Source organism: Pristis pectinata, chromosome 26 (assembly GCF_009764475.1).
Source record: "Pristis pectinata isolate sPriPec2 chromosome 26, sPriPec2.1.pri, whole genome shotgun sequence".
Taxonomy (NCBI): domain Eukaryota; kingdom Metazoa; phylum Chordata; class Chondrichthyes; order Rhinopristiformes; family Pristidae; genus Pristis; species Pristis pectinata.
In genome coordinates, this window is record NC_067430.1 from 11,910,458 (window position 1) to 11,936,274 (window position 25,817).

Sequence of the window (25,817 nt, forward strand, 5' to 3'; positions counted from 1 at the left end):
AGTTCCATTTGGCCTCTGCAGCAGAATGCAGGTGTGCCATTGTAAGTCATGCTTAATCCATCAACATAGTGAAGAGCGATCTGTTCATACTTATTCATGTATTGAATGGGAAGAGAAAAAAAAATCTAATTAAAACGAGAATATGTGAGATGGTTCTAATTTTGCTAAAAAAGACAATTTGATTTTATTAAAACTTATAAATAAAAATTATCATTTAAATGAAGAGGATATCAATTTGATCACTGAATAATCACAAACTAGTCTGACAAGGGAAATGTGCCTGGTTGTTGGATACTGAATGATATCTTATTATGAAAGTGACAGTAAGGTCATATAGGCAAGCCTAAAATCTAAAGAGGGGTATCTCTGAGTTCAGAGACTTGATGCCATTTAATCCCCCAGTGATGCTGTCATTTCAATACTAAGTGCGCAGTGCTGACAGCATGCACATAATCACAGGACCTGCTTATCTCTGTTAAACCAGCGCTTTTTCTCCCAGTGTATTTGTCATTTTCCAATAACCAGCCTTTTGTCAAAATCAACGCTGACTCCAGCCAGCCCTTACCCAAATCCCCAAGGCTATTGCAAATAGGCCATCAGATGCTGTGCATATTTTACTTCCTAATTTTTAGATATCCACCACACAGTAGTAACTTTTTCTTCTAATGCAGTATTTTAGCAGATTATTAAAATGAGATGTCTGAGGATCAAAAAAGAATGTATATTTTAAGTTGACTCATCTTCCAATATATTCTGAGTTGTTCGAATCAGGGATTATGGTTATACTAAACTTTTGTATGTGAAAGGTTAATTGCTTGAGATTCACACTTACACATTTTCCTCATCCCTTTGGTTTCTGGAACCCATCATCCATGTGCTGAATATTGAGAAACAGATGGTTACAAGGCCAAGTCTTCACACTGCTTTGTCTTATAAGGGAGTGATTTTATTTCTAACATAGTCCCCAAGCTGGATAATGTACAGTCCACTTTCAGCTTTGGTAGAGAGAGCAATATTACTTATAAAAGGTTTACTTGCTAAATGCACTGCTCTTTATAAAACTGATTATGTTTCAGACCACATTTCCCAACTTAATTATGTTTTAAGAAACAAAGCAATCAGGGGGAAAAGAGGACCCATTATGTAAAAGGTAAACAGGGAAATGAAGCAAGAAAAAGAAAATGTGACCAATGCAAACAGAGATAGACTGGGGGCAACTGTCTTCAGTCCATCCCTCATAAATACTGGGGAGTCATTTTAACTTAGGACAATAGTCTGAAATGGCCAATATTGAATTGGTTATCTATTTTATACCAAACCATACAATCCATTCCATTCAGTGTGGTTGCTTTGATATCATTCACTTTATGCCATTACCCTGAGGTAAACCTTCCCAAAACAGACACTCTATTCTGAGCTCTGTCACAGGAAGAGATTACAAGGCAGGCAGAAGAAAAGATTCAAGGATGTTTATCAAAGCCTCCTTGAAAAATGCAAAACCTGCACTGGCTCCAGGGAATCTCTAGTCTGTGGCCTCTCAAAGTGGAAAAGAAACACTCAGGATGGTGTTGAGAACCCGAACACCATGTGTCAGGAACACACAGAGTGAAAGCACCACCTCCCAAACTACCCACCCGCTCCTCCAGCCCCATCTTTGGCAAGGCTTGCAGGTCCCACATTGATCTCATTGGTCAACTCCGATCCCACAGAATTGGAATGGAAACAAGTTATCCTCAATCCTTAGGGACTGCTTCAGAAGAAGAATATGCAATTATTTTCCATTTACTGTAATATTACTCTTCTTTTATGGGGAGATGTAACTGTTGTGATGGCCACCTCATGAATTACCCACCTCTTTAATCAGCTCTGGCCCCATCTGTGGAAGAGTCTGTACATCTCACATTGGCTTCATCAGTCACCTCAGAATCCACAGAACTGGAGTGGGAACAAGGCACCCTGAACCCAAGGAACTGCCTGTGGAAGAGTCCTCACTACTGCCGCAGGTCAGATCAGTAATTCAGACATGGAACCTGGAGCTTTTCTGACTGTGTGGTTCAATGCCCACACTAGGCAACCATTCATAATGAGAATGCCAAGCATTAATAATCTTGGACAATATTTCCTGTAAAGCCTGAAATAAAATAAATCAATTTGCAAACTTTTGTTCCACAAACCATTTAATATTGCATTCATAGGCCCAAAATAACAGATAATAATGACTAAGGTTTTGCATAAAAATGATTACAATTGTGAAATGTACTGTTGCATTGAAATAAAGCTTGGTGGTGTTATGCATGCTATCCATCAAAGAAGAGATAATAAGGAGATGGAAGGAGCTGAAATAAAATGCAGATCCACCACCAACAAGTGCACTTATGTAGTGTTTTTACAGGATCCTGGAGCCTTACAGCATAGAAGCCATTCTGCCCTATGAGTCTATGCTGCTGCTCCAAGAGATCTATCCAATTAATCCTTCCTCTTGGCCTTTCTCTTGGAGATTTTTCCCTCTCAAGCTGTTTATCCAATTCTCTTCCAAATCCAAAACAACTCACTATGCAACATAAACTTTTTCAACTTCCTCCTGCTAGTATGCTGACTATGTCTGTTCCCCTATTTACTGAGATCCATGCCAACAGAAAGTGTTTCTTCCTAGTTATATATAAACTATCAAAAGTACCAATCTGCTTTATAAAGGAAGGAGAGGCAGAAGCAGAGGTAGAAATGTGACCAAAGGCACAGTTGGAGAGGTATATTTTGAAGACGGTTCAGTGATATGTCAAGTCAGACTTCAGGAAGGTAATAAGAGAGTGCAAGATAGGCGAGGGGCATTTCAGCAAAAGATAGTGTGGGGAGGGGTGACACATAAATTCCTACAGTCAGGGATTCGAGGGGTTTTCAACCTACAGTTGACTGAGGTTATAAGGGGGCCAAACCGATAAGCTTCGGGAGAGGGAACTGGATAAGTTCAGCAAGGTCAGTAAAAGGATGCCAACATCCACAATACTGGCTTTGGAGATAAAAATAGAAAATTCTGCAAATACTCAACAGTATCTTTGGAAAGAGATGTGATTAGCATTTCAGGTCAAACAGCCTGTTTCCTGCTGTTTTTATTTTGGATTTCCAGCATCTGCGGGTTTTTGATTTTCATTTACTGATTTTGGAGATCAAGGTTTTGGGAGTTAAGGTAGGATGAAACTTGAAATGATCATCACTGGAGGCAACAAACCCAAAAACCCGAATAAAAACCCTAAATAAGATAAATTAACTTGCAAAGCTTTTCCCCCTCCACACCTTTTGCTCAGGGATATGTAAAAGTTCTGAAACCCTTCAAATAAGCTATTACGTTGAGATAAAATTTGGAGGTGTTGCACATGGCAGTACTGGGAAAGAAGTTAGAGAGATAGGTGAACATTTCTTCTTTAGTCAGTTTCTCAGGGTTGAGGATGACTTGCTCCCACTCAGATTCTGTGGGTTCTAAAGTGGCTGAGAGCCCTTTGTGGGATCTGCTTACTCTGCCACAGATCAGGCAGATGTTGGTGATGGGGTGCATGCCTAGATTGTTTGGGATGCTGCTCACTCCTTCTGCAGTTTTCCCATGGCATCTGTATGCTTGGTGCCTTACCTGGTGCTCCTTCTCAATTTTAAGGCCTAACTAGCCAGGGATTCCCAAGAGTTGATGAGGCTGTAGCAGTTTTTCAAGAAGGCTTTGAGACAGTCAGGCAGTATAATGGTGCAGCTAGTACAGCTGCTGCTTCACCGCTCGAGCAACCCAGATTCCCTCCTGACCTCTGGTGCTATCTATGTGGAGTTTGCACAATCATCCTGTGACCACTTGCGTTTCCTCCGGGTGCTCTGGTTTCTTCCCACATCCCAAAGTTGTGTGGTAAATTGGTAAATTGGTTTATTATTGTCACATGTACTGAGGTACAGTGAAAAACTTGTCTTGCATTCCATCCATACAGATCAATTCATTATACAGTGCATTGAGGTAGTACCAGGTAAAACGATATCAAAATGCAGAATAAAGTGTTACAGTTACAGAGAAAATGCAGTGCAGGTAGACAATAAGGTGCAAGGTCATAACGAGGTAGATTGAGGTCAAGGGTCCATTTTATTGTGCTAGGGGACCTTTCAACAGTTTTACAACAGTGGGATAGAAGCTGTCCTTGACCCTGGTGGTACATGCTTTCAGGCTTTTGTTTCTTCTGCCCAATGGGAGGGGGGAGAAGAGAGAATGTACGGGGTGATTATGTTGGCTGCTTTACTGAGGTAGCAAGAAGTGTAGACAGAGTCCATGGAGGGGAGTCTGGTTTCCATGATGTGCTGAGCTGTGTCCACAACTCTCTGCAGTTTCTTGTGGTCACAGGTAGAGCAGTTGCCATACCAAGCCATGATGCATCTGGATAGGATGCTTTCAATGGTGCATTGATAAAAATTGGTGAGTGTCAAAGGGGACATGCCCAATTTCTTTAGCCTCCTGAGGAAGTAGAGGCGCTGGTGCACTTCCTTGGCTGTGATGTCTATGTTGTTGGACCAGGACAGTCTATTGGTGATGTTTACTCCCAGGAACTTGAAGCTCTCAACCCTCTTGACCTCAGCATCCTTGATGTAAACGGGTTGATAGGTAGTATGTAGATGAATGGCAGAATTTGGGGGGAGCTGATGGGGATGTGGGGAGAATTAAAATAGGATCTGTGCAAATGGGTGCTTGATGGTCAGCACGGACTCAGTGGGCCGAAGGGCCTATTTCTGTGCTGTGTGACTCTATGACTCTATTATGTCCCTGAAGCATTTTCTCTGCTCTCCTGTAAATCTCTTGGCCTGGTGGAATGCCAAGCAGGCTGCCCGTGCTAGTGTCAGGCATATGGACAATGTGGCCTGCTCACCGGGGTTGGTTGAATGTCACCAGAACCTGAATGCTGGGCATGCTGGGAAGAACACTGTAACATTGGTATGGCTATCCTGCCAATGGCTTTACCGAGGTAGCACCAGTACTGTTTCTCAAGTGGTTCATGTGCTGACTGTAGATTGTCTTTATCTCCAAGACATTTAGGAAGATGGTGGTCATTGCTGTTCATAGATCATGAACTTGGTGCCAGGGTAAGTTTGGGATCTTCAAACACTCTTTTCCTCAGTCTGCTGAAGACTATGCTGAGGCACAGGAGGTGGTGGTGAATTTCATCATTGATGAAAGTTTGCTGAGAGGTAACTCCTGAAATATGGAAAGTAACCCACATGCTGTGGACCTTGATTGTCAAACGACAGTGTTATGTGCCAGGAGCAAAGTGGAAGAGGACTTTATCTCCCAGATGTTTAGTGTAAAGCCCATGCTCTCGTATGCTTCAGTGAAGAAGTTAACAATGGCCTGCAGCGTGGCCTCCAAATGTGCATTCATGTGAATTGTGAATCTATCGATGGGGTTGAGATGACTGTGGTTCCGGACAAAGGTTGAACAGTTTCCTATTTGTTCTGCAGATTAGCATCACTCCAATTGAAAGCTTGTTGGAGGCAAGATGCAGTATTGTGATGAGGAAGATTAACAGCCTTGTTTGACCTGTCTGCACTGGGAATGGGTCAATGCTGGACCCATTGGTTTGGATCACAGCTTGCATGTCATTGTTTGGTAGACATGGTTGCAAATTTCTGTGGATAGCCAAATTTGAGAAGGATTCACCATAATCCCCTCTCAGCTGATGGGGTTGGTGGCTTCTGTCAAGAAGAGGCCATGTATAGTGTATGGTGCTGCTCTTTTGCTTTATTCTTGGATTAATCACACAGTGAAGGTCATATCCATTGTGCCGATTGACGGATGCAGTTCCTGTTGCAACTCTGGGAACAGCTGAAGAAGATTCTTGCAATGACTTTCCCTTTGGAAACAGCAGGGAGGCCTCTCTGTAGTTACTGTGTTAGGCTTGTCTTGCCTTTTGAAGTTGGTCACAGTTACATTTCTGAGACCATGTGGCATATTTTCCTGTCCCCAGATGGGCGAGATGAGGTCGTGAATTTGTCATGTTTGAATACTTCAGGAGGGATTTTGTCTGCTGCAGAAGCCTTGACGTTCTTCAGCTGTTAGATGGTCTTTTCAAACACATGCTGGGCTGGACCAAGCTTGTAGCAGATAGCACGCTGTGTAAAGGAGTCAAAGACACTCACGACCAAGACAGAATCTCAGCTGAGAAGAATCTCAGTTTGAAGTGCTCCTTCCAGTGGGTGCTGCTTACCTCTCTGTCTCTGATAAGTTTCATTGCAAAGGGGTTGGAGTTCAAAAATAGGGAGATTTTATTGCAATTGTTGGCGAGGTCCTATTTGGAATACTGCATACAGTTTTGGCCCCCTTACCTACAAAATATGATGTAGTAACTTTGGAGGCAGTACAAAGGAGATTCACCAAGCTAATTACTGGGATGAGAGGGTTGTCCTGGCAAGAGAGACTAACTAGTTTGGACCTGTACTCCTTGGAGTTTAGAAAACTGAAGTGTGACCTTATTCAAACGCATAAGATCCGAAGGGGGTTGACAGGGTCAATGTTCAGATGTTTTCACTAGTGGGAAAGTTTCGAACAAGGTGACATAACTACAAGGTAAGGAGCCAGTCATTTAATATTGAGGTATTCAGAAAATTCTCACAGAGGGTGTTATATCTCTGGAATCCTCTTCCCCTACGGTTGGTGGAATCTGGATCAATAGAAGTATTTAAAGTGGAGGTGAATTAATATTTGACAGATCAAGGAATAGAGGGGTAGGGAGAAATGGCACAGAAAAGGAGTTGAGGTCAGCACAGTCCAAGTCAAAGTCGAGTTTATTGTCACATGCACATGTATATGTATGCATAGGTGCAATGAAAATCTTAGTTGCAGCAGCATCATAGACATATTGCATCAGGTACACAATATTCACAAGAAAAACATAAAGTAACAACATAAATTATACAAAATTATGCAAGAAAGAACACAATTAGAATAAAGAAAAAGTCCATTGTAGTTCAAAGTGGTCATAGTGTGGCTGTACTGAGGTAGTGATTAGGGTTGTGCATGTTGGTTCAAGAACCGAATGGTTGAAGGGAAGGAGCTGTCCTTGAACCTGGTGGTGTGAGACTTCAGGCTTCTATACCTCCTGCCCAATGGGAGCAGATGGTAGATCAGCCATGGTCATATTAAATGATGATGCAGGCTTGAAGGGCCTGATTGCCTACTCCTGCTCCTATTTTCTTGTGTTCACTCAATTGGCTGGGTCTTTGGCTGGCTGGGCCGTGGATGTTCTTATTAACCCTGAATAATCCACCCATATCATGGTTGTCAATGAGTTGATGGATCTCCTGTGCTCTTTCCATCCACTATCTATTCTTTAGTCCACAAGATTTTATGGGCCTTAGCCTTTAGATGCCAGTAGACTGGTTGGATCAGAGACAGGAACAAACAGCATAGGTGGTGGGCTGTGTGTGGGATTTGCTTCCTTGGTTTCATCACCTGCTTTACAATTTGAAGTAAGATTTTATTTAAAAGACAATTTTCAATTGCTGAAACTAGTTTTAAAAGCAATGTTTTCTGCCAAAAATCCAATTTAGAGATTAACTGAGAGCTTCAAGAGGATATAGACAAGATAAGTAAGTGGCAGGAACATGGCAGATGGAATATAATGTGGCAAAAGTGAGGTCATCCACTTTGATGCACAAAACAGAGTAGTTATTTTTAAATGGAGACAGATTAGGAAATGTTGATATTCAAAGGGATCTGGGTGTGCTAGTGCACAAGTCAATGAAATCTAACATGCAAGTGCAGCAAGGAGGGCAAATGCTGACATTGGTTTTTAGTGCAAGAGGATATGAGAACAGGAGGAAAGAGGTCTTACTGCAGTTATGTGGAGACTCGATGAAGTGTCACCTGGAGTACTGTACACAGTTTTGGTCTCCTTACTTAAAACAGGATATATCTGCCATAGAGGGAGTGCAAGCATTGATTTACAAGACTGGAATGCTACCTGAGGATGGATTGACTGGAGTAGGCATGTATTCTTTGGAGTTTAGAAGAATGAGAGGTGACCTCATTGAAACTTAGAAAGTCCTTACAAGGCTCATCAGGTTTGGTGCGGGGAGGACGAGAAGTGTAGAATCAAGGGCCACTGTGTCAGAATGTGGTCATTTAGGACTGAGTTGAGAAGAAATTTCTTTACTCGAGAGTGGTGATTATTTAAAATTCTGTACTATTGGGGATTGTGGAGGCTCATTCATTGCATTCATTCAAAACAGATTTTGGATATTAAGGGAATCAAGGGACATGGGGATAAAGTAAGAAAACAATGTTAATATAGAAGATCAGCTATGATACTTAAGAATGTCAGAGCAGGCTCGAAGGGCTAAATAGCCCACTCCTGCTCCCAATTCTTATATTCTTATGTTTAACATGGACCTTGCTATAAACAGGACCACAACATTTGGTTGGTTGTCCAAGAGATCACTTTCACTCCATCAACCATTTAATAAATGGCAGAAGATCTGAAAATGGTAATTGAAAGTATTACCTATATCTTGTCAGAGAAATGAGGTGACAGTTAAAAAATAAAATTATGTTTTCAGGCATTCTTCAATTTATTGGATTAGAAATGATATATGTCTGTATTTAATGAATGGAATAATTGATAACAAATACTTTAGAAAGAATAATAAATGAGAATGAATGAGAATGACATACTTTTCTTCAAAAGAGCAATTTGACGAGTCTTGGATTTCCCCTCCATCCTGGGTTCAGAGAGGGTAAGACTCATCTCTTTGAGAGAATGGGACTGGACATAAATGCACTTGTCTGTGCAGTCCCAACCATTCCTAAAGGGCATCAGTCTATTGAACTACTCAGTCCTAATATTGTGCAGGTTAACATTAAATAGATAATCTGACTAGGACAGCAGTGCTGACCAATGCAGGTCATGATAAACTGGTGCAGGAAGAGTGTTGAGGCATGTCACTGGGGAATATATACTTAACCAGGTAGTACTAGATCTGGGTTTGGAGTTGGAACATGGGGATATTGTCTTATTGCCTACAGCTGATATCCCTCATCATGATTACCACAAAATAAGCAAGCACAGTATGTGACAGAAGGTACCAACAGGGATGGAGAAGTATGAGAGAGATTCTTTCAAACCACTGCCAACTGCCATTCAGCTACAAATCAGCAGAAATAAAATTAACACAGGAACCAATATTTAGCTGATGCACTCTATCACAGGTCTGCAGGAATCCTTTCCTATATTACAAATCTCAGTATAAATCTTCAATTGCCGATTGGAGTTTTATTTTACCGACTGTTGAAGAATCTAAGCCGTAGCATCTTCTTCAAGGCCACATTACAAGAGTTATGTCTGATTATACTGATGATTCAAGCTCTACCAGTGATGATATGGGAAACCACCAGCAGCAATCTCTAGTCTGAGATTTGTGGTACTAGATATCTTCAATACACATGTGAATCTACTAAAGCTTTGCACTAGCAGTTTAGCTTCATATGCTTAGCCCTTGTAAACTGGACAATCTGAAAACTCACCCATATTTTCACCATGTTATAATATTTAACTCTTTCTTGGGACATTCAAGAAGGTGGCAGGGAGTTTGTGTTGATCCCTTGCACCAAGTGCACCAAGAGTCAGCCACATCATGTAGAACTAGAGTCACATGTGGGGTAGGGTGGAATCTTCCCTTCCCTGGTAGATATTAGCAGACTTTTACAACAGTCTCACAGCCTTCATGGTCACTCTTGCAGTTATAAATCTCTAACCTGAATAGAACTTATTGTAAGAGGAAGGGAAACATGGGAGACGCTGGTTCTCCCACACGTTTAGATCATCCGTTACTTCTCATACTGTGAATCCCTGTCCAGCTGTCAAGTTGTGGACAGCAAGATCCTAGTAAGGGCAGTGACATAAGATATTTAGCTTGCTGGCCGAGAGAGGTGCATTGACCCGCCAGAGCTGTCTAATCCTCTCAGAATAGGGATCTTTAACACCCCTTTAAACCAGTCTGTTTTATGGGTATTTTGAGAAATGGTGACAAAATCAGTCCACTGTTACTGGACAGATAATAAAAATAATTGTATTATATATAACTATGTGGCCCTTCATTTAAAATTGCCCATGGGTTGGTGTCTGATTGTCACCTCCGGGCTGATACCAAGTTTTTTTTATATATTAATATAAATTGTTTTAATTTCAAATAGAAATCTCAAAGTAAGGTTTAAGGATATAACTGCCTGATGAAACATGCCAATTAAATTTAATTTACAAGGTTAATTGGAAAATAGCTTTCCCCTCACAGCCCAAAACAAAATGCACCTCATTATGAAATGTACCAAATTAAGTGGCATTGTTGGGAATGCAAGTTGAGAACAAGTTACTAAGCCAGGCAAAACAAATCCAGCGTCAAAAGAGACATGGTGATTAACCCAGGACACCTCAGATGACACTCTCTCATCTCAGGGTGGAATATGTGTACATTTATTCAGCTCTTTGGGATATCTCCTTTCAATTTATTCCAAAAGGTTAAATATTTTGCAAATAGGATACTTTAAGACAAAGGAAAGAAAATTTGGAAGTGGAATATAATACATGTAGAGCATACAAACAAGGAAGTCCATCTAATGGCAGATATATATCTCTAAACCTGTAGCTTTTAAGCATCACAGAAATAGTTCTTTATCTCAATTCTTTGCATTAATTGAGCCCTGATAGTGTTTGCTCATTGAAGCAGATTGATGACTCCCTTTCCAAAATTTGAGCTGGGCTGGGTATGTCTAACATAACAAACATTTCTTCAATTGTCATGAAATTATCAACAATTTCTTACAGCCTTCAGATCTGAGGGAATCTTGATTGCTGCAAGACATCTTTGTTATAAACCAGATGGAAAAACCTTCTTATTTTACAACAGTCCATTCTTTAAACTGTAGCGGTTGCTACCGTGGAATAAAACAAGACTCTACTCGGAGGATTGCCAAACAGAACTGGTTTATTTTCCCGCCTTGTGCGGGCCCTTTAAGGGAGAAAAACTCCCGCCCAAAAAAACCGGCAATGACGTAAGTCCTACGTCATCAGGACTTTCCCGCGCGCGGGTTCTCCCCGTCGCTCGGAAAGACGAGGCCCGCCGCCATCTTGGGCCTCGTCGCTCCGACGCCGCACGACCCGACTGCCGAGCCGGTTCACCCGACTAGACGGTGAGTCGCCACAAAACTATCCTTTTGCCACTGTGTGGCAGTGGGCTAACTGTTATATTTTAATCTTGGTTTTGGCAGTTTTGACACATAGGCATTTCCAGAAATGCATATGTGTGTGTGCGTGTTTGTGTATTTGTGTGTGTGAGAGAGAATGTGTGTGTGTGTGTGTGTGTGTGTGTCTGTGTGTCTGTGTGTGTGTGACAGTGTGTCTGTGTGTTTGTGTGAGAGAGTATTTTCCTGTGTGAGAGAGAGAGTGTGTGTGTGAGAGAGAGAGTGTGTGAGAGAGAGAATGTGTGTGAGGGAGAGAGAGAGAAAGTGTGTGTGTGAGAGTGTGTGTGTGTGTGAGAGGGAGAGAGAGTGTGTGTGAGAGATTATGTTTGTGCAAGAGAGTGTGTGCTTGTGTGAGAGTGTGTGTGTATGTGAGAGAGTGTGAGAGTGTGTGTGAGAGAAAGAGTGTGTGTGAGTGTGAGAGTGTGTGAGAGAGAAAGTGTGTGAGAGAGAGTGTGTGTGAGAGTGTCTGTGTGTTTGTGTGAGAGAGACAGTGTGTGTGTGACAGATAGAGTGTGTGAGAGTGTGTGTGTGAGAGAGAGTGTGTGGGACAGAGAGAGAGAGAGAGAGAGTGTGTGTGTTTGTATGTGTGTGTGTGTGTGTGTGAGAGAGAGAGAGGGCGGGTGCGTGTACACATGCATGCAATAAGGTGAGTGAGAGATCTCCCCGTAATCTATAAATACTACATGCTGCATCAGTGATAACCATATGGACATTGGCTCCAGGTCATAGAAGCATAGAGTCATACAGCAGGGGAACAGGCCCTTCGGTCCACCAAGCCTGCGCCTATCAGCAAGCACCCATACACACTAATCCCACATTAATCCCATTTCTTACTCTCCCCTCAACTCCTACCCCCCCCCCCACCCTCCCCCCTCCCCAGATCATACCATTCACCCACACATGAGGAGTAATTCACAGTGGCCAATTAACCTACTGACCTGCACGTCTTTAGTATGTGGGTGGAAACTGGAGAACTGGGGGGACTGCAAAATCCATACAGACAGCACCGGAGGTCAGGATTGAACCCAGGCTGTCAGAGCTGCGAGGCAACAGCTCTACTATTTATGCCACTCTGGACAAAGTTTCCATGTACTCTATTCCCTTTCCCAATATCAGCTAGAGGCAATATAAGTCATCACTGGTAAATTAGCTGACCTGAAGAGCACTCCAGCAGGCTGTGAACAGACCTACAATGCACTTACGCCTTCACCGTCAGCCTGCAGTCAATTTCTTATAGTACAGAAATGGAAAAATAATCCTTCATCTCTAAAGAATGCAGAAATGGCTGAACATCAACTTTGAAATGTAAGATTCCACTATTTGCTTTCCTTCCCCAAAGGACTACTACAAACTTGTTTTTCTTAAATGAGATTTTTAAAGCTTTGTGGCTGTTTTTACTTATAACAGATTTTATCTGACATTTTTAAAGAACTGGCTTTGAATTTTCAAAGCCATTTGTGGGATAAGAACTAGCATTCTCTTGATTCTTAGTCTAGATCATTGCTGATCACACAACGTATGCCTGGTTTAGTAAGGTAGCAGAGGTACCCATTTCTAAAAATAATAAAACAATCCATTGATTTTACTCCCACTCCACAAAAAATAGTAGAACTGATTATGTGGTGTTAAAGTGAGGATCATCCATACAAGAGTAATCAGCATGGTTTCATAAAGAAACCATGATCACCCTTGACCTCTTTGAACAAATGGCAACCCAAGTGGACTGGAAATAGTTCTATGGCTCCCTTCCCTTCTGCCATCGGACTTCTGAATGGTCCATGAACCCATGAACATTACCGTGTTATTCCTTTTTTTTTGTACTGTTTATTTATTTTGTAATTTATAGTAATTTTTATGTCTTTGCACTGTACTGCTGCTGTGAAACAATAAATTTCACATCATATGAGTCAGTGATAATAAATCTGATTCTGATTCTGGTGTACCTCAGCTTCCAAAAATCTTTTCGAGGAACCTCCACATGGAAGACTTTTATTTAAACCCAAAGTTGTCACTCTTCAGGATAAACCTGGAGATAGGCTAAGAAACTGAACAAAGGGCAGAGAACAATGAGCACATGTGGGAGGAGTTATGTTGGAAATTGCACAGAGAAACCCGTTATCAGCTTGCAGACTGTAATGTTGGCTGATTAGATTTCCAACATGTTAACTGGGACTTCCAGAATCGGCTTGATTCTCATTCATAAAAACCCCAGACTGGGCTTTAAACTTCACAATGTCAGCCCAATGCTCAATATGTTGCAGTCATATCATGATGGATCAGGATAAGACACGGACGAGCTGAAAGCATGGAACCAAGGGTACCATGCTAGGCCAGGTAACTGAGTCCACCACATTCAGAACTGACTTCATGTTGACTGTGAGAAGTTGTATAATATTCCCATTAGTTGAGATACTAAATTCAATGATGATTAGCAAGAACACAGCGAAACAATGACAACTAGCCCTGAAGGATGAGCAAGTGAATGGCTGCAATCAATTTAACAAGTATTTATACACTGTTGTGGCCTGTTTAATACCCCAGAGTCCTTCAAGCTGTGGCTCCCAAAACATCATTGAAGGAGGATGGTGGGAGAGCAGTGAAGAAGGGCTGGTGGTTCTGAATGCCTTCTCCCTATAACCAAGGAAATATATTGCTTTGCAACTCCAAGGAACCCTGAATGTTCCTGAGATGTTGCCCCTAATTCAAAGGAGTCAGAGATCAGAATTCCCTACTAACATCCAGTAGGGAATGACGTAGGGGGTGGGACAGCCTCCCATATATAAACCAGTCACCAAACCACACACACTAGTTTGCATCACATTACAGAGGGCATATTTATACATCTGCAGGTTATTGGAACACAGTATAAGGTACCAGAGTCCCTCCAGTAAAGTAGTTTGCAGCCTTGATGCTAATGAGAGAAGTTAATATGAAGCCGCAGTCACATCATCCTAATGAGTTTACAAAATCCTTCACAGCTTCTTGTGCTTGTCATCCAAAGCTCCCCATGGGCTGCAGTGTGAGCATTGACGTGTAATGCACACAGTCTGCTTATGGTCTTACTGAGGCTACTGCAGCATATGCCATGCCAGCTGCACTACAGACCTCAGGATGGAGACATTTTCATTGATTGTCAGCCACATCATTTCAACTGCTTAAACTTCAGACTCTGCCAGACCACTTGGAAGCAGACCTAATATTAATTCTGAAAAGGAAGTTGGATAAATACTTGAGGTGAAAACATTGCAAGGTCATGGCAAAAGAGCAACGGGGGTGGAACTAATTGGATCTCTCTCTCTAAAATGCCAGCATATGCCCTGTAGGCTGAATGACCTGATTCTTTGCTGCATGACTGTATGTCTGGAAGGGGTTTAGAGTTGCTGATGTGCTGCTCAGTATCTCTGAAGGCTTCTCAGTAATGTCCTCTTACACCATGGACTTGTCTCTGATTGTGTCTTTGTTTTGTACTCAGCTCTTGTTTTTGCACAGTCTTTTTTTCTCTTTCTCTCTCTTCACTGTCTTGTATAATTTATGTATAACACTGTACTTGTGCATGTGACAATTAACTCCGCTTGACTTGACTTGACTTTTACTGCATGAGCCCTACTGACCTGCCTAAAACTTCTGCAAGGAGCAGACTTTTCCTGCTTCTCATTCTCTTCCCAGGGGAGGCCCCGGATTTCTCAACCCACCATCTGTGTAAACAGTCCTTGAAGCAGTTGGGAGGTCAGTAATATTTAAAGGTCCCACTACAGAGCCTCAGACAGCAAGACCATGCAGTGGGAATTCTAAAGACAAGCTCAATATGGGCTACCTTCTGTAAAACCATATGCATGGTGAATCAGGCCACACTGTTCCTGTTCCCCAAGTGTGATACACTCTCATCAAATGAAGCTCTTCACTGGGATGACTACATGTGCAAATTTACTTCTCTTTCACAATTTGTATTGATATTAGTTTATTATAGTCACTTGTACCGAGGTACAGTGAAAAACTTGTCTCGCATACTGACCTTACGGGTCAATTCGTTACACAGTGCAGTTACATTGAGTTAGTACAGAGTGCATTGAGGTAGTACAGGTAAAAACAATAACAGTACAGAGTGAAGTGTCACAGCTACAGAGAAGGTGCAGTGCAATAAGGTGCAAGGTCATAACAAGGTAGATCGTGAAGTCAGAGTCCATCTCATCATATAAGGGTCTAATAAGGGTTCAATAGTCTTATCAGAGTGGGATAGAAACTGTCCTTAAGCCTGGTGGTACGTGCCCTCAGGCTCCTGTATCTTCTACCTGATGGAAGAGGAGAGAAGAGTGAATGACCCAGGTGGGTGGGGTCTTTGATTATGCTGGCTGCTTTGCCAAGGCAGCGAGAGGTAAAGACAGAGTCCAAGGAGGGGAGGCTGGTTTCCGTGACGTGCTGGGCTGTGTCCACAACTCTCTGCAGTTTCTTGTGGCCCTGGGCAGAGCAGTTGCCATACCAATTAGCCACAGATATGTTGTTGTCCTTTCATGCCATGTAGGGATAAGGTAGAGACTCCTCCAGAAAGTCCTGGAGACCCCATTTCCAGGAGCAGTTTCATGGTCTCCTTTTGGAAGAAACACTTCCGCTATTTCTGTTCTGATTAATACAATGGTGCTTCTTTAGCCAGGAGTATCAATAACGCAAAACAAAGATATGGCAGTTTATTTGTGCAATGATTGAGGAATGAACTTTGGGAATATCTTATCATGCCAGTTGATTAAAATTCAAAAAAAACTGCAGATACTGGAAAACTGAAATAAAAACAAAAAAAGTACTAGAAACACTCAGCAGGTAAAGAAAGAGAAACAGAGTTAACAGTTCACGTTAGAGACCTTCATTGATTAGCTAGTAAAATAAATTTACAACATTTTCATTCACAAACAATGCTTACTTCTTCCTAATATAAAGCCTCCTTCCCTGTTCCATGAGAATGCCTTTCTTGTTGCTTTCTCAATAAGCCTGAATTCGCATGAATAATCAGGCTGGGCTTTTCGATAGATTAGTGCCTGTACAACTTGCAGTCTTGTAACATGTTAATCTGAGCTATCGCACATTCATATCAGCAGATGTACATTGCAACCTGCCCACCACAAACAGGCTTTATTTTATTTATCTGCAGTTCTAACAGCTCTCAAGAAGCTCAGTGCCATCGAGGGGGAAGCAGCCCACATGATTGGCACTTCCTTGAGCACCCTACACATTCATTCATTGCCTTCATCATCACTGCACACAGGCTGCTTGCTGTCTGTGCCTTTCAAAAAATGTGCTGTTCTTACTCACCTAGGTCAGTGCAACAGTATCTCCTAAACATACATGCTTTCCCACCAAGAAGCACAAGAGCAATAGGTAGATGGGAACACCAACAACTGCAGTTCCCTCCAAGTCACGTGCCATCCTGAGTTGGAAATATATTGGCTGTTCCTTCATGGTTGCCGGGTCTCAATGCTGGAATCCTCCTCAACAGCACTGTATGACCTCCTTCACTTGAAGGACTTCAGTGCTTCCAGAATGTGGCTTGTCACCACTTTCTCAAGGATAATTAGAGATGAGTAATAAATGTTGGCCTTGCCAACAATGTCCTCATCCCAAAAAAATCAATATATTATAAAGAATATCAGAAACCCTTGGTCAATTACAATGGATGATGCTCTCTGGCACTGCTAATGCTTTCAGTGGCAACATTATACTATAAGGAGGGTTTAGATGTTAAGCTGCTACCGAAATGCAGAGATATCCTTGGGTTCATAAAATGGTTACAGCACAGAAGGAGGCCATTTGGTCCATCATATCCATGCCTGCTCTCTACCAGAGCAACTCTCTAATTCCATCCATCTGCCCTTTCTCTATAGACTCGCAATTTTTCTCCACCATATATTAATCTATTTCCAATTAGCAAAGTGAAATTAGGGCTGGCTAAATTTTCAGTGCCAGCAGTAAGGTACAGTGATGAAGTATTTGTCCCCATAGAGATGCATTTGATTTAACAAAGTAGAACATTAATGTTAATAAACTGGAAAAGAATTAGCAGGAAATTGACACATTAGTTTTCTCATCAAGAAGCATTTTTCAACTGACCAATGTAAGTGCACATCAGTTCAGTTTGCCATCTTTCACTTGGTTATAAATGGGCAGCTTCCACATCCTTTGCTTCCATAAACTTAGCCAACCAAAAGAGAAATGTTGCAGATGTGGCTTTGTAATAAGTTCTGCTTCCACAACTTTTGGGAAGCTGCACAAATCTCTGTGCACTGTTCCTTCTCTGAAACAGATTGAATCAGGATCATTGACCATCTACACCACAGGCATCTCGCTAATGAGCAAAGACCATTGATACATCTGTCATGAAACAGCTTGAAGCCTGACCTAACATGCAATTTTTCCCTTGTTCCTCACCCATTTTAAGCAGTATTGGTATTGATAAATTTCGAAGATTCCTGTCTAGTAAATGACCATTAGTGATGCACAGAATTTGCAGTAATAATTGATAACATTTATTAAAATTGGAAATCCCCTCACAATTTTTATATGAAGTGTTCATTAAAAAAGCATTATCCTGTGGCCAAGAGAGAGATAGACCTTCTAAGAACAGTTTTACACATTGTGTGAGTTATCTGTAGTTCATTGACATTATCCAAACCAGTGTAGATCTTTCTGGGGGAACAAGTTTAGTAATATGTTGAGTCATCTAATAACCTGCTAGTAATGACTGTAGAAGAAGAATTGGCTTTCCTGTGAGGTGGGGACATCTGTGGTACAGAGGAGATTTACGAGGATGATTCCAGGAATGAAAAGGCTTACGTATGAGGAGCGTTTGTCGGCTCTTGGACTGTACTCACTGGAGTACAGAAGAATGAGAGGGGACCTCATAGCGACATTTAAAATATTGATAGGAAAGGACAGAGTAAATGTGGCTAGGCTGGTTCCCTTGGTGGGTGAGTCCAGGACCAGAGGGCACAATCTTAGAATTAGAGGGTGCAGTTTCAAAACAGAGATGAGGAAAAATTTCTTTAGCCAGAGGGTGGTGAATTTGTGGAACTCCTTGCCACGTACAGCAATGGAGGCCAGATCAGTGGGGGCGTTCAAGGAGGAGATAGATAGATATCTAAATAGTCAGGATATCAAGGGATATGGGGATAAGTCCGGAAATTGGGATTAGAATAGTTTTTTTTTCTTCCCCCATTCCCCATTTCTATTTCCCCTTCCTTGGAGCAGACTCGATGGGCCGAATGGCCTGCTTCTGCTCCCTTGTCTTGTGAGCTTGTGATCTTTCTTTCAGCTTGTCGGCACACTCTGGGAAACAGGAAAGAAATTTTCTATAGCAGCTAGAGAGCACAAGTTTCCAGTTCAAGTGTAGCAAGGTGACCATCTCTTGGGAAGGTGTCTGACAGTTTAGTTTTGGGTTGTCCTGGTGATAAGCTTCCAACTTCCAATAACTCTCTCTCTCTGTTTACATCAGTTCTGGCCATTTTTTTTGCCTCTCCATTAGCATACCCTGACCTGCTATTTGCAATACATCACACTTTTTTGTCACTGCCAGCCCCATTAACAATCCATCCTCACAGCAACCCTAGTATCAGAGATATTCCCTTTGTTCTATCCATCCATCAACCTCCACCACCCCACCCCCACCCTCTCCCGCCCAGCTTCTCTGCAATTAAAACGTGGTTTTCTCTCCTTCTCAGTTCTGGTAAAGTACCTTTGAGCTCAAACAGTAACTCTGTTTCTCTTTCCACAGATGCTGCCTGACCTGCTGAGTATTTCCAGCATTATCTGTTTTTATTCTTGCACTCAGCATCCAGCTTCATTCACACCATCCTAGTGCTCCATTGTTATTTCAATGACAACTGGAGCAGCTGATTAATGTCATGAGTGACATCAAATTAGTACGGCATCAGAAAATTTGGCTGATTACAAGATCACAAAGGGACGATGTTTGTATCAGTGTTGTAACAAATTATTGCTGCACTGTGAGGCATCCATTAGTATAAGGAGTCTAATCTAGACAGAGAATATTAATAGAGGTCAGGGTGGCAAGCTGTAATTAGATGAGGCGCATGTTGCCCTCTCTTTACCTTTCATTCTTCCTGTACAATTATAATAAACTGCAATCTGATGGTTGATTTATTCCAATCATTTCAATGCAGCAGTTTGCTCACAAAGACTAAAATTGAGGTTAACCTCTAGGTAGGATGTCTCCCTTATTCCACTTCCCTCCCCTCTGTGTTGAGAGTGGCTGGGGTGCAGGCTCCCCTTCCTATTACCTCAGCCAAGTAAACCTTGACAGGCATGAACTGTGAAGGACATTGAGAACCCAATGTGCACACTCTACCACTGGAGGAGGATAGTATCGTCAACCATATTCAGCTATTTCGAGGGGATATGAGCGTAGCTGAAGACAGTTTATAACCTGGGATCTTCCCTGTTATGGGGTTTGCTGTCTTTACCTGTTAACACAAGGTTAGATTGGAAATTTTTATCTGTTTCTTGAGCAGGTAACATGCAGTGAGTTTTTGTATGGGTTTGGGGTGGATGAAGGCATTAGCCAATGAAATTGGCCTTGACCACTCCAAGCTTACTCAGTTGTGATATTACAAGGGAAACATGCCTCAAGCTAAATCCAAACCATGGAAACTAGATGAGAAAATGGTGTCTTAACTATTTGTCCAAAGAAATATGTAGTGCAAGACGATGTAATTTGTCTCCTTGGTAAAGCTAATCTATTTGTTCCTTTCTGCTTCCCTTTCTTTGTAGCCCTGGTGAATTTTATCTAATCTTCTGTTGAAAGTTAAAATTGAATATACTTTTAGCACTTTTTCAGGCAGCACATTCTTATTAATAACTTGCTGTGTAACATCAATTTTGCCCATTCCCCTTCCCGCATTGGCAGCTTTCTACAGTCACCTTATATTTCATCCTCTGGTGCTACCATTCCTACTCCTAGTGGAAATATCTACTGTCAGTCCCATCAAAACTCCTCCATTATTATGAACAAATTAATTCTTTTCCTCAACATTTTCTGGTGTAGGGAGAACAACCTCAGCTTCTCCAGTCTCTCTCCAGGCATTTATCCCTGGTTCCATTCCAGTAAATCTCCTCTGCATCCCCTGCAAGATCTGCACATTTCTTCTAGTGTCTGGTGCTCACAGTAGACCACAGGACTAATCAGTGACTTAGGGTTACTTTCTTGCTTTTGTTTGTTGCAGCTCTGTTTTTAAAGTCAAGGATACCAAATGCATATTGAATAGGCTTATCAACATGCCCTGCCACATTCAGAGATCTGTGTGTGGACAATTTGTTTACATTCATGTCAGTAAATGAGCTGGATGAGATCTACGTCCTGTCTACCTGGGATGAGTTGTAAACTTATACAAGGTTAAGGTCCAAATTGCCATCAGCCAGAGCAAGAACAGATGATTCAGAAACTGACATATGAACCATGCATAAAGGGTAAAAGGTTCAGGGAGTTTGGAGTGGAGGTTGGAACTGTGGGATCTTTAGGGTACATGAGTAGAGATGGACTCAATCTATTCCATAATTTCAGGTCATAGAGACCTCCAAGAGAGACACAAGAGACTGCAGATGCTGGAATATGAAGGAACAAACAATCTGCTGGAGGAACTCAGCGGGTCGAGCAGCATCTGTGGGGGGGAAAGGAATTAGAAAGGAAAAGGAAAGTGACGTACTGATGCAGGGTTTTGACACAAAATGTAGACAATTCCTTTCCTCCTACAAATGCTGCTCGACTTGCTGAGTTCCTCCAGCAAATTGTTTGTTGCATAGAGACCCCCAGGCAAATTCATTTTTTTCTTTGTAGTGGGTACCAAGGGAATATTGTTTGGACAGATGTGACCCTTGGACTTCTAGTTCAAACTGAGTCCAAACAAGTCCATCTCACTTCAGATATAAGTTTCCAGCTCCCTGCTCCTGGTGATGCCTGGTGGCAAATGCAGGGTATGTGAAGGTCATTTCTGGATGGGGTGAATTTCCAAAATACTTTGTTGATGTTGACTGTTTAAATACAAAATGTGGTTAATGAGGTGAGACAAAAAGAACATTTCACTGCCTTCAGAGAAAATGGAAGAAAATTAATGGGGAATGTAAATAGTCTGAATGAAATATGAGATATCTGAATGGCTGAATTGTCAGTCTGTAAGTCTGGAGATTTATTGGGTAACGTCAAGCTTTCCTTGGAAAATTTCATCAGATCTTCAACATTCATCTGAAACCATGAGAATACAAACAGCAAATTCTGGAAACACTCAACAGATCGACAGATCGTTTTAATGAAAGGTCATTAACTTGATACATTCACCACAGTTTCTTTCACCACAACTGCTGCCTGACCTGAGCATTTCCAACATTTTGGTTGCTTTCAGATTTGCAGCATCTGCAGTTTTTGCTTTTGAAAGGCAGGATCTTATCCAAAGTACAGCACTTCTAGCAGCACAGGCCTCCCTCAGTACTGAAGTGCCGATACAGATCAGGGCCCGAGTTCAGGACAGGAGGTTGTTCCCTACAGCTTTCAACTCACCAGCAGCAAACAGAGTCAAATGTATGTGATTAGATAATGGTGAATAGGAGTTCAAAGTTAGTGACCACTGATGAGGCAAATTACTTGGTACTGTGTCAATAAATTGACCAGTGAAGTAAACCTTTCATCAAAGTGTACGATGAGAATAGCACAAGAGGTCATTCAACCCATCCATTCTGTGCTGTCTCTCCAGGAGCTATGCAGCTGACACTTGAACAGACCTCTCATACGCTAAAGGTGAATTATCAATCTTCCAAATTACCTCGTTGTAGCCCATGCATTTTATTTGTCTATCTGCACTGCACTTTCTCTGCAGCTGCAACACTATACTCTGCATTCTGTTTTTTCTATCTCGATGTACTGATGTACAGAATGATCTGATTGGATGACATGCAAGCAAAGTTTTTCACTGTATCTTGGTACATGTGACAAAAATGTACATATTATTGCAGATGCAGTTCAACCAAGATAAGTGTGAAGTGGTTCATTTTGGTAGGTCAAATATGTTGGCGGAATATAGTCTTAATGGTAGGACTCTTGGCAGTGTGGAGGATCAGAGGGATCTTGGGGTCCAAGTCCATAGGACGCACAAAGTGGCGGTGCAGGTTGACTCTGTGGTTAAGAAGGCATATGGTGTATTGTCCTTCATCAATCGGGGAATTGAATTTAGGAGCCATGAGGTATTGTTGCAGCTATATAGGTCCCTGGTCAGACCCCACTTGGAGTACTGTGCTCAGTTCTGGTCGCCTCATTACAGGAAAGATGTGGAAGCCATAGAGAGGGTGCAGAGGAGACTTACAAGGATGCTGCCTGGAATGCGGAGCATGCCTTATGAAAACAGGTTGAGGGAACTCGGCCTTTTCTCCTTGGAGAGACGGAGGATAAGGGGGGACCTGATTGAGGTGTATAAGATGATGAGAGGTATTGATAGGGTAGATAGTCAGAGGCTTTTCCCCAGGGCTGAATTGGTGGCCACAAGAGGACATAGGTTTAAGGTGCTGGGGAGTAGATATAGAGGAGATGTCACGGGTAAGTTTTTTACTCAGAGAGTGGTGAGTGCGTGGAATGGGCTGCCGGAAACGGTGGTGGAGGCTGATACGATAGGGTCTTTCAAGAGACTGTTAGATAGGTATATGGAGCTGAGTAAATTAGAGGGCTATGGGTAAGCCTAGTAATTTCTAGGGTAGGGACATGTTCGGCACAGCTTTGTGGGCCGAAGCGCCTGAATTGTGCTGTAATTGTTCTATGTTCTATGTTCTAATAAACTAAAACCAAGCTGGTCCCATTCCCCTCCACCTTTTCTCTGGAGTCATGCAATTTTATTTCTTTTGACTACAGGTCTAATTTTTAATTGTTTTTATGTATTTATTCAAATATAAAGAATAAAATAACATCTTTACAGTGCAGTGCTTAGGCAGCAAACCTCAAATCCAGTGAGACTCACCACAATAAAGGGACAAAACTTGTTTAGACAGTAAAGGCACCTTTGTCTGATTCTGAGTGACAACAGACTATGCTCGTTTGCCCCTGCGGTCCCTTGATGAAATGTACTAGCTTCTGCTGTAATGCCATAAAGGATGTATTGAAAATTCACATGTTTTTATTCTGCAGCACCCCCTTCATCAATCTCTGTCATCGCAGCAGATGCACCGGCCCCTTTCAGTCGCTACGAGGCCCAGAACTTCACGTTGGTTTGCATCGTTTCTGGAGGAAAACCAGCCCCCACGGTATGTTCACAGCATAAGAGAGGGGCAAAGTGATTTAGTTTCTTTATCTCCCTCATTCTCTGAGTTTAGTCCTTGCTATGTTGTGAAGCCAGGGTAATGACTATCTGTGGTGCGGTGGTACCAGGCAATGAGGGATGTCCAAGGCATGGCAACTTTTAACAGGAACCGGTAGCTGCCCCACCAGTAAGCTGGTTCTTGGCCTGCTCTTTCTTTCTAAAGAGGCAGATAAAATCTAAATCAGACTGATGGGAAATACAAACTCAAGACACTCAGCAGGTCAGGCATGACCTGTGGAAGGAGAAACAGAGTTAACATTTCAGGTCAATGACCTTTCATTGGAACTGGGAACTGTAAGAATAGAGTCACATTTGACTGCTTCTGAAGGTTTAACTTTGTGCTTTGCTGTGCCTTGTTAATCCTTTGAAGTTTTCTTACTTTCTAACTTGCCAGAAGGGTTATTTAATGCTTTAATGACTGGTTTTGTTTGCTGGAACCATGAACAAAGTGCTGCCATCAAACCAAAAATAAAGACTGTTTCAATTTCTTATCCTGTCCCTTCTTCTAAAGAGTGTGTAAGACCTGACTGACAGGAAATTCTGTCTCTTCTGTGACAATACTACTGGTGTCCATTTGTTTCTATTTATGGTAAACCAGAAGGAAAGTAACATGTTTCTGTCCATAACATTTAAGTGATTTTTACTGCGCCTACAATCCCTCATTTTTTTTGGATTGCTCACTCGACACATTATGGTCCTTTGCAAGGCTCCACTAACATCCATCATACTGGAGGTATAAACCCACTCCACACAGTCAGAGATCAAATCTCTGCACATGCTTCCTTCACTTCTTTTAACCCTTTATTGTGAATTTCACTCCACTTTCCCATATTAACTGGCTGCTAGAAATCCCTCTAGCGTTAAAAGTGGGCAGATGGAGGGGTCCAAACCAGAATTGTGCCAGATCATGCCCATTTAGATTTTTTAGCACTGAGAAGAATTGGAGAAATGTGGTGAGACAGTGGTGAGACAAAATGCAATGGCTTGCAAGGCGGAATGGTCACTGGCTGTTGATGAACAGATGTTGTGTTCTGTCCTGGTGCCTGAAGGTTTCGATGTTTGATTGTGTTCCTGCTAGGTATATTTCAAGCGAGACGGTGAGCTAGTTGAAGTTCTCCATGTGTCCCAGACGTCGCCCGACACAAATGTGAAAAAAGGTCGAGTCCCTCAGAGTCTTATCAGTCGGGATATGGATGACACGAAGCTACAGAAGTCGTTGTCCTTGCTGGATTTTGAAGGCAGGGGAAGACTCTTCACAGAGAGGCCCTCCTCAAGCATCACCGACAGCATTGTTTCAGCAACAACTGAAGCAGAAAGAATTCCAGAGACGGTCATCAGCCGAGAGTTCCCAAGATGGATTTATCCCAGCGATCCCGCGTATCTGTTCCGACACACACAGATACCGGTCAGTGATGGGACAGTTGAAGTACGGGCCATGATCACCTGGACATTGAACCCTGACCTGGACAATAATGCTCTGTTCAGCTGTGAGGTGAAGCATCCAGCTCTGACAATGCCAATGCAGTCCGAAGTGATACTGGGTAAGTCTGAGAAATTCTTACTTCAAAAACACAGGTTGTAGGACAATGTTATTGAACCATTTTGACAATGAATACTCCAGCCAAGTGTCTTGAGGACCGCTCCCCTTTGGGAGATTGACTAAGAAGCATGGTCTTGGGAAGGATTTACACAGCATACTTTACAACCTTGAGATGTTAGCTTTACAACTAATGAAATGTTTTTGAAGAATTGTCAATGCTTTAATTCGCAAGTTCTCTTAAACAGCAATGGAGTAAAAATCTAGCCTCTCTGTTTGAAGGGTTAAATGTTGATTAAAACAGCATAATTCCCCAGATCTTCAAATAGTGCTGCAGGATCTTTTATGTTCACCTGGGAGAGACAGATGGTTTAGTGCCTTATCCAAATAATGGTATCATTGACAATGCAGCACTGCCTTAGCTGATTATGTGGTCAACCCTTTAGACAGAAACTTAAACCCACAAACTTTTGTCTCAAAGACAGCCCTGTTCCTCAGTCCAAGAATTAAACATGGGACCTCTCTCCTGGTCTAAACCAAGTCATCCCAGCTGTATGGAGACACCACAGTTTGCCTCAGCATCATTAGGAGGGGATCTGTCATTCCTCAAGCACCTTCCAGGCATTTTTGTTTAACGTCAATTAGCAACAACTTAAGATGTTCTAACAATGAAAGAAATCAGGGGTCAAACTGGCTT

General features: G+C 42.1%; 1 protein-coding gene across 1 annotated transcript in view; it reads left to right on the top strand.

Annotated features, from left to right (window-relative positions):
* igsf21a (immunoglobin superfamily, member 21a) overlaps positions 1 to 25,817 on the top strand; it is a 265,795-nt gene that overhangs the window by 158,660 nt on the left and 81,318 nt on the right. Inside the window, exons 5-6 of the mRNA XM_052039435.1 lie at positions 23,412 to 23,527; positions 24,662 to 25,124. Coding sequence (XP_051895395.1) covers positions 23,412 to 23,527; positions 24,662 to 25,124 — 579 coding nt within the window. The remainder of the gene's footprint in view (positions 1 to 23,411; positions 23,528 to 24,661; positions 25,125 to 25,817) is intronic.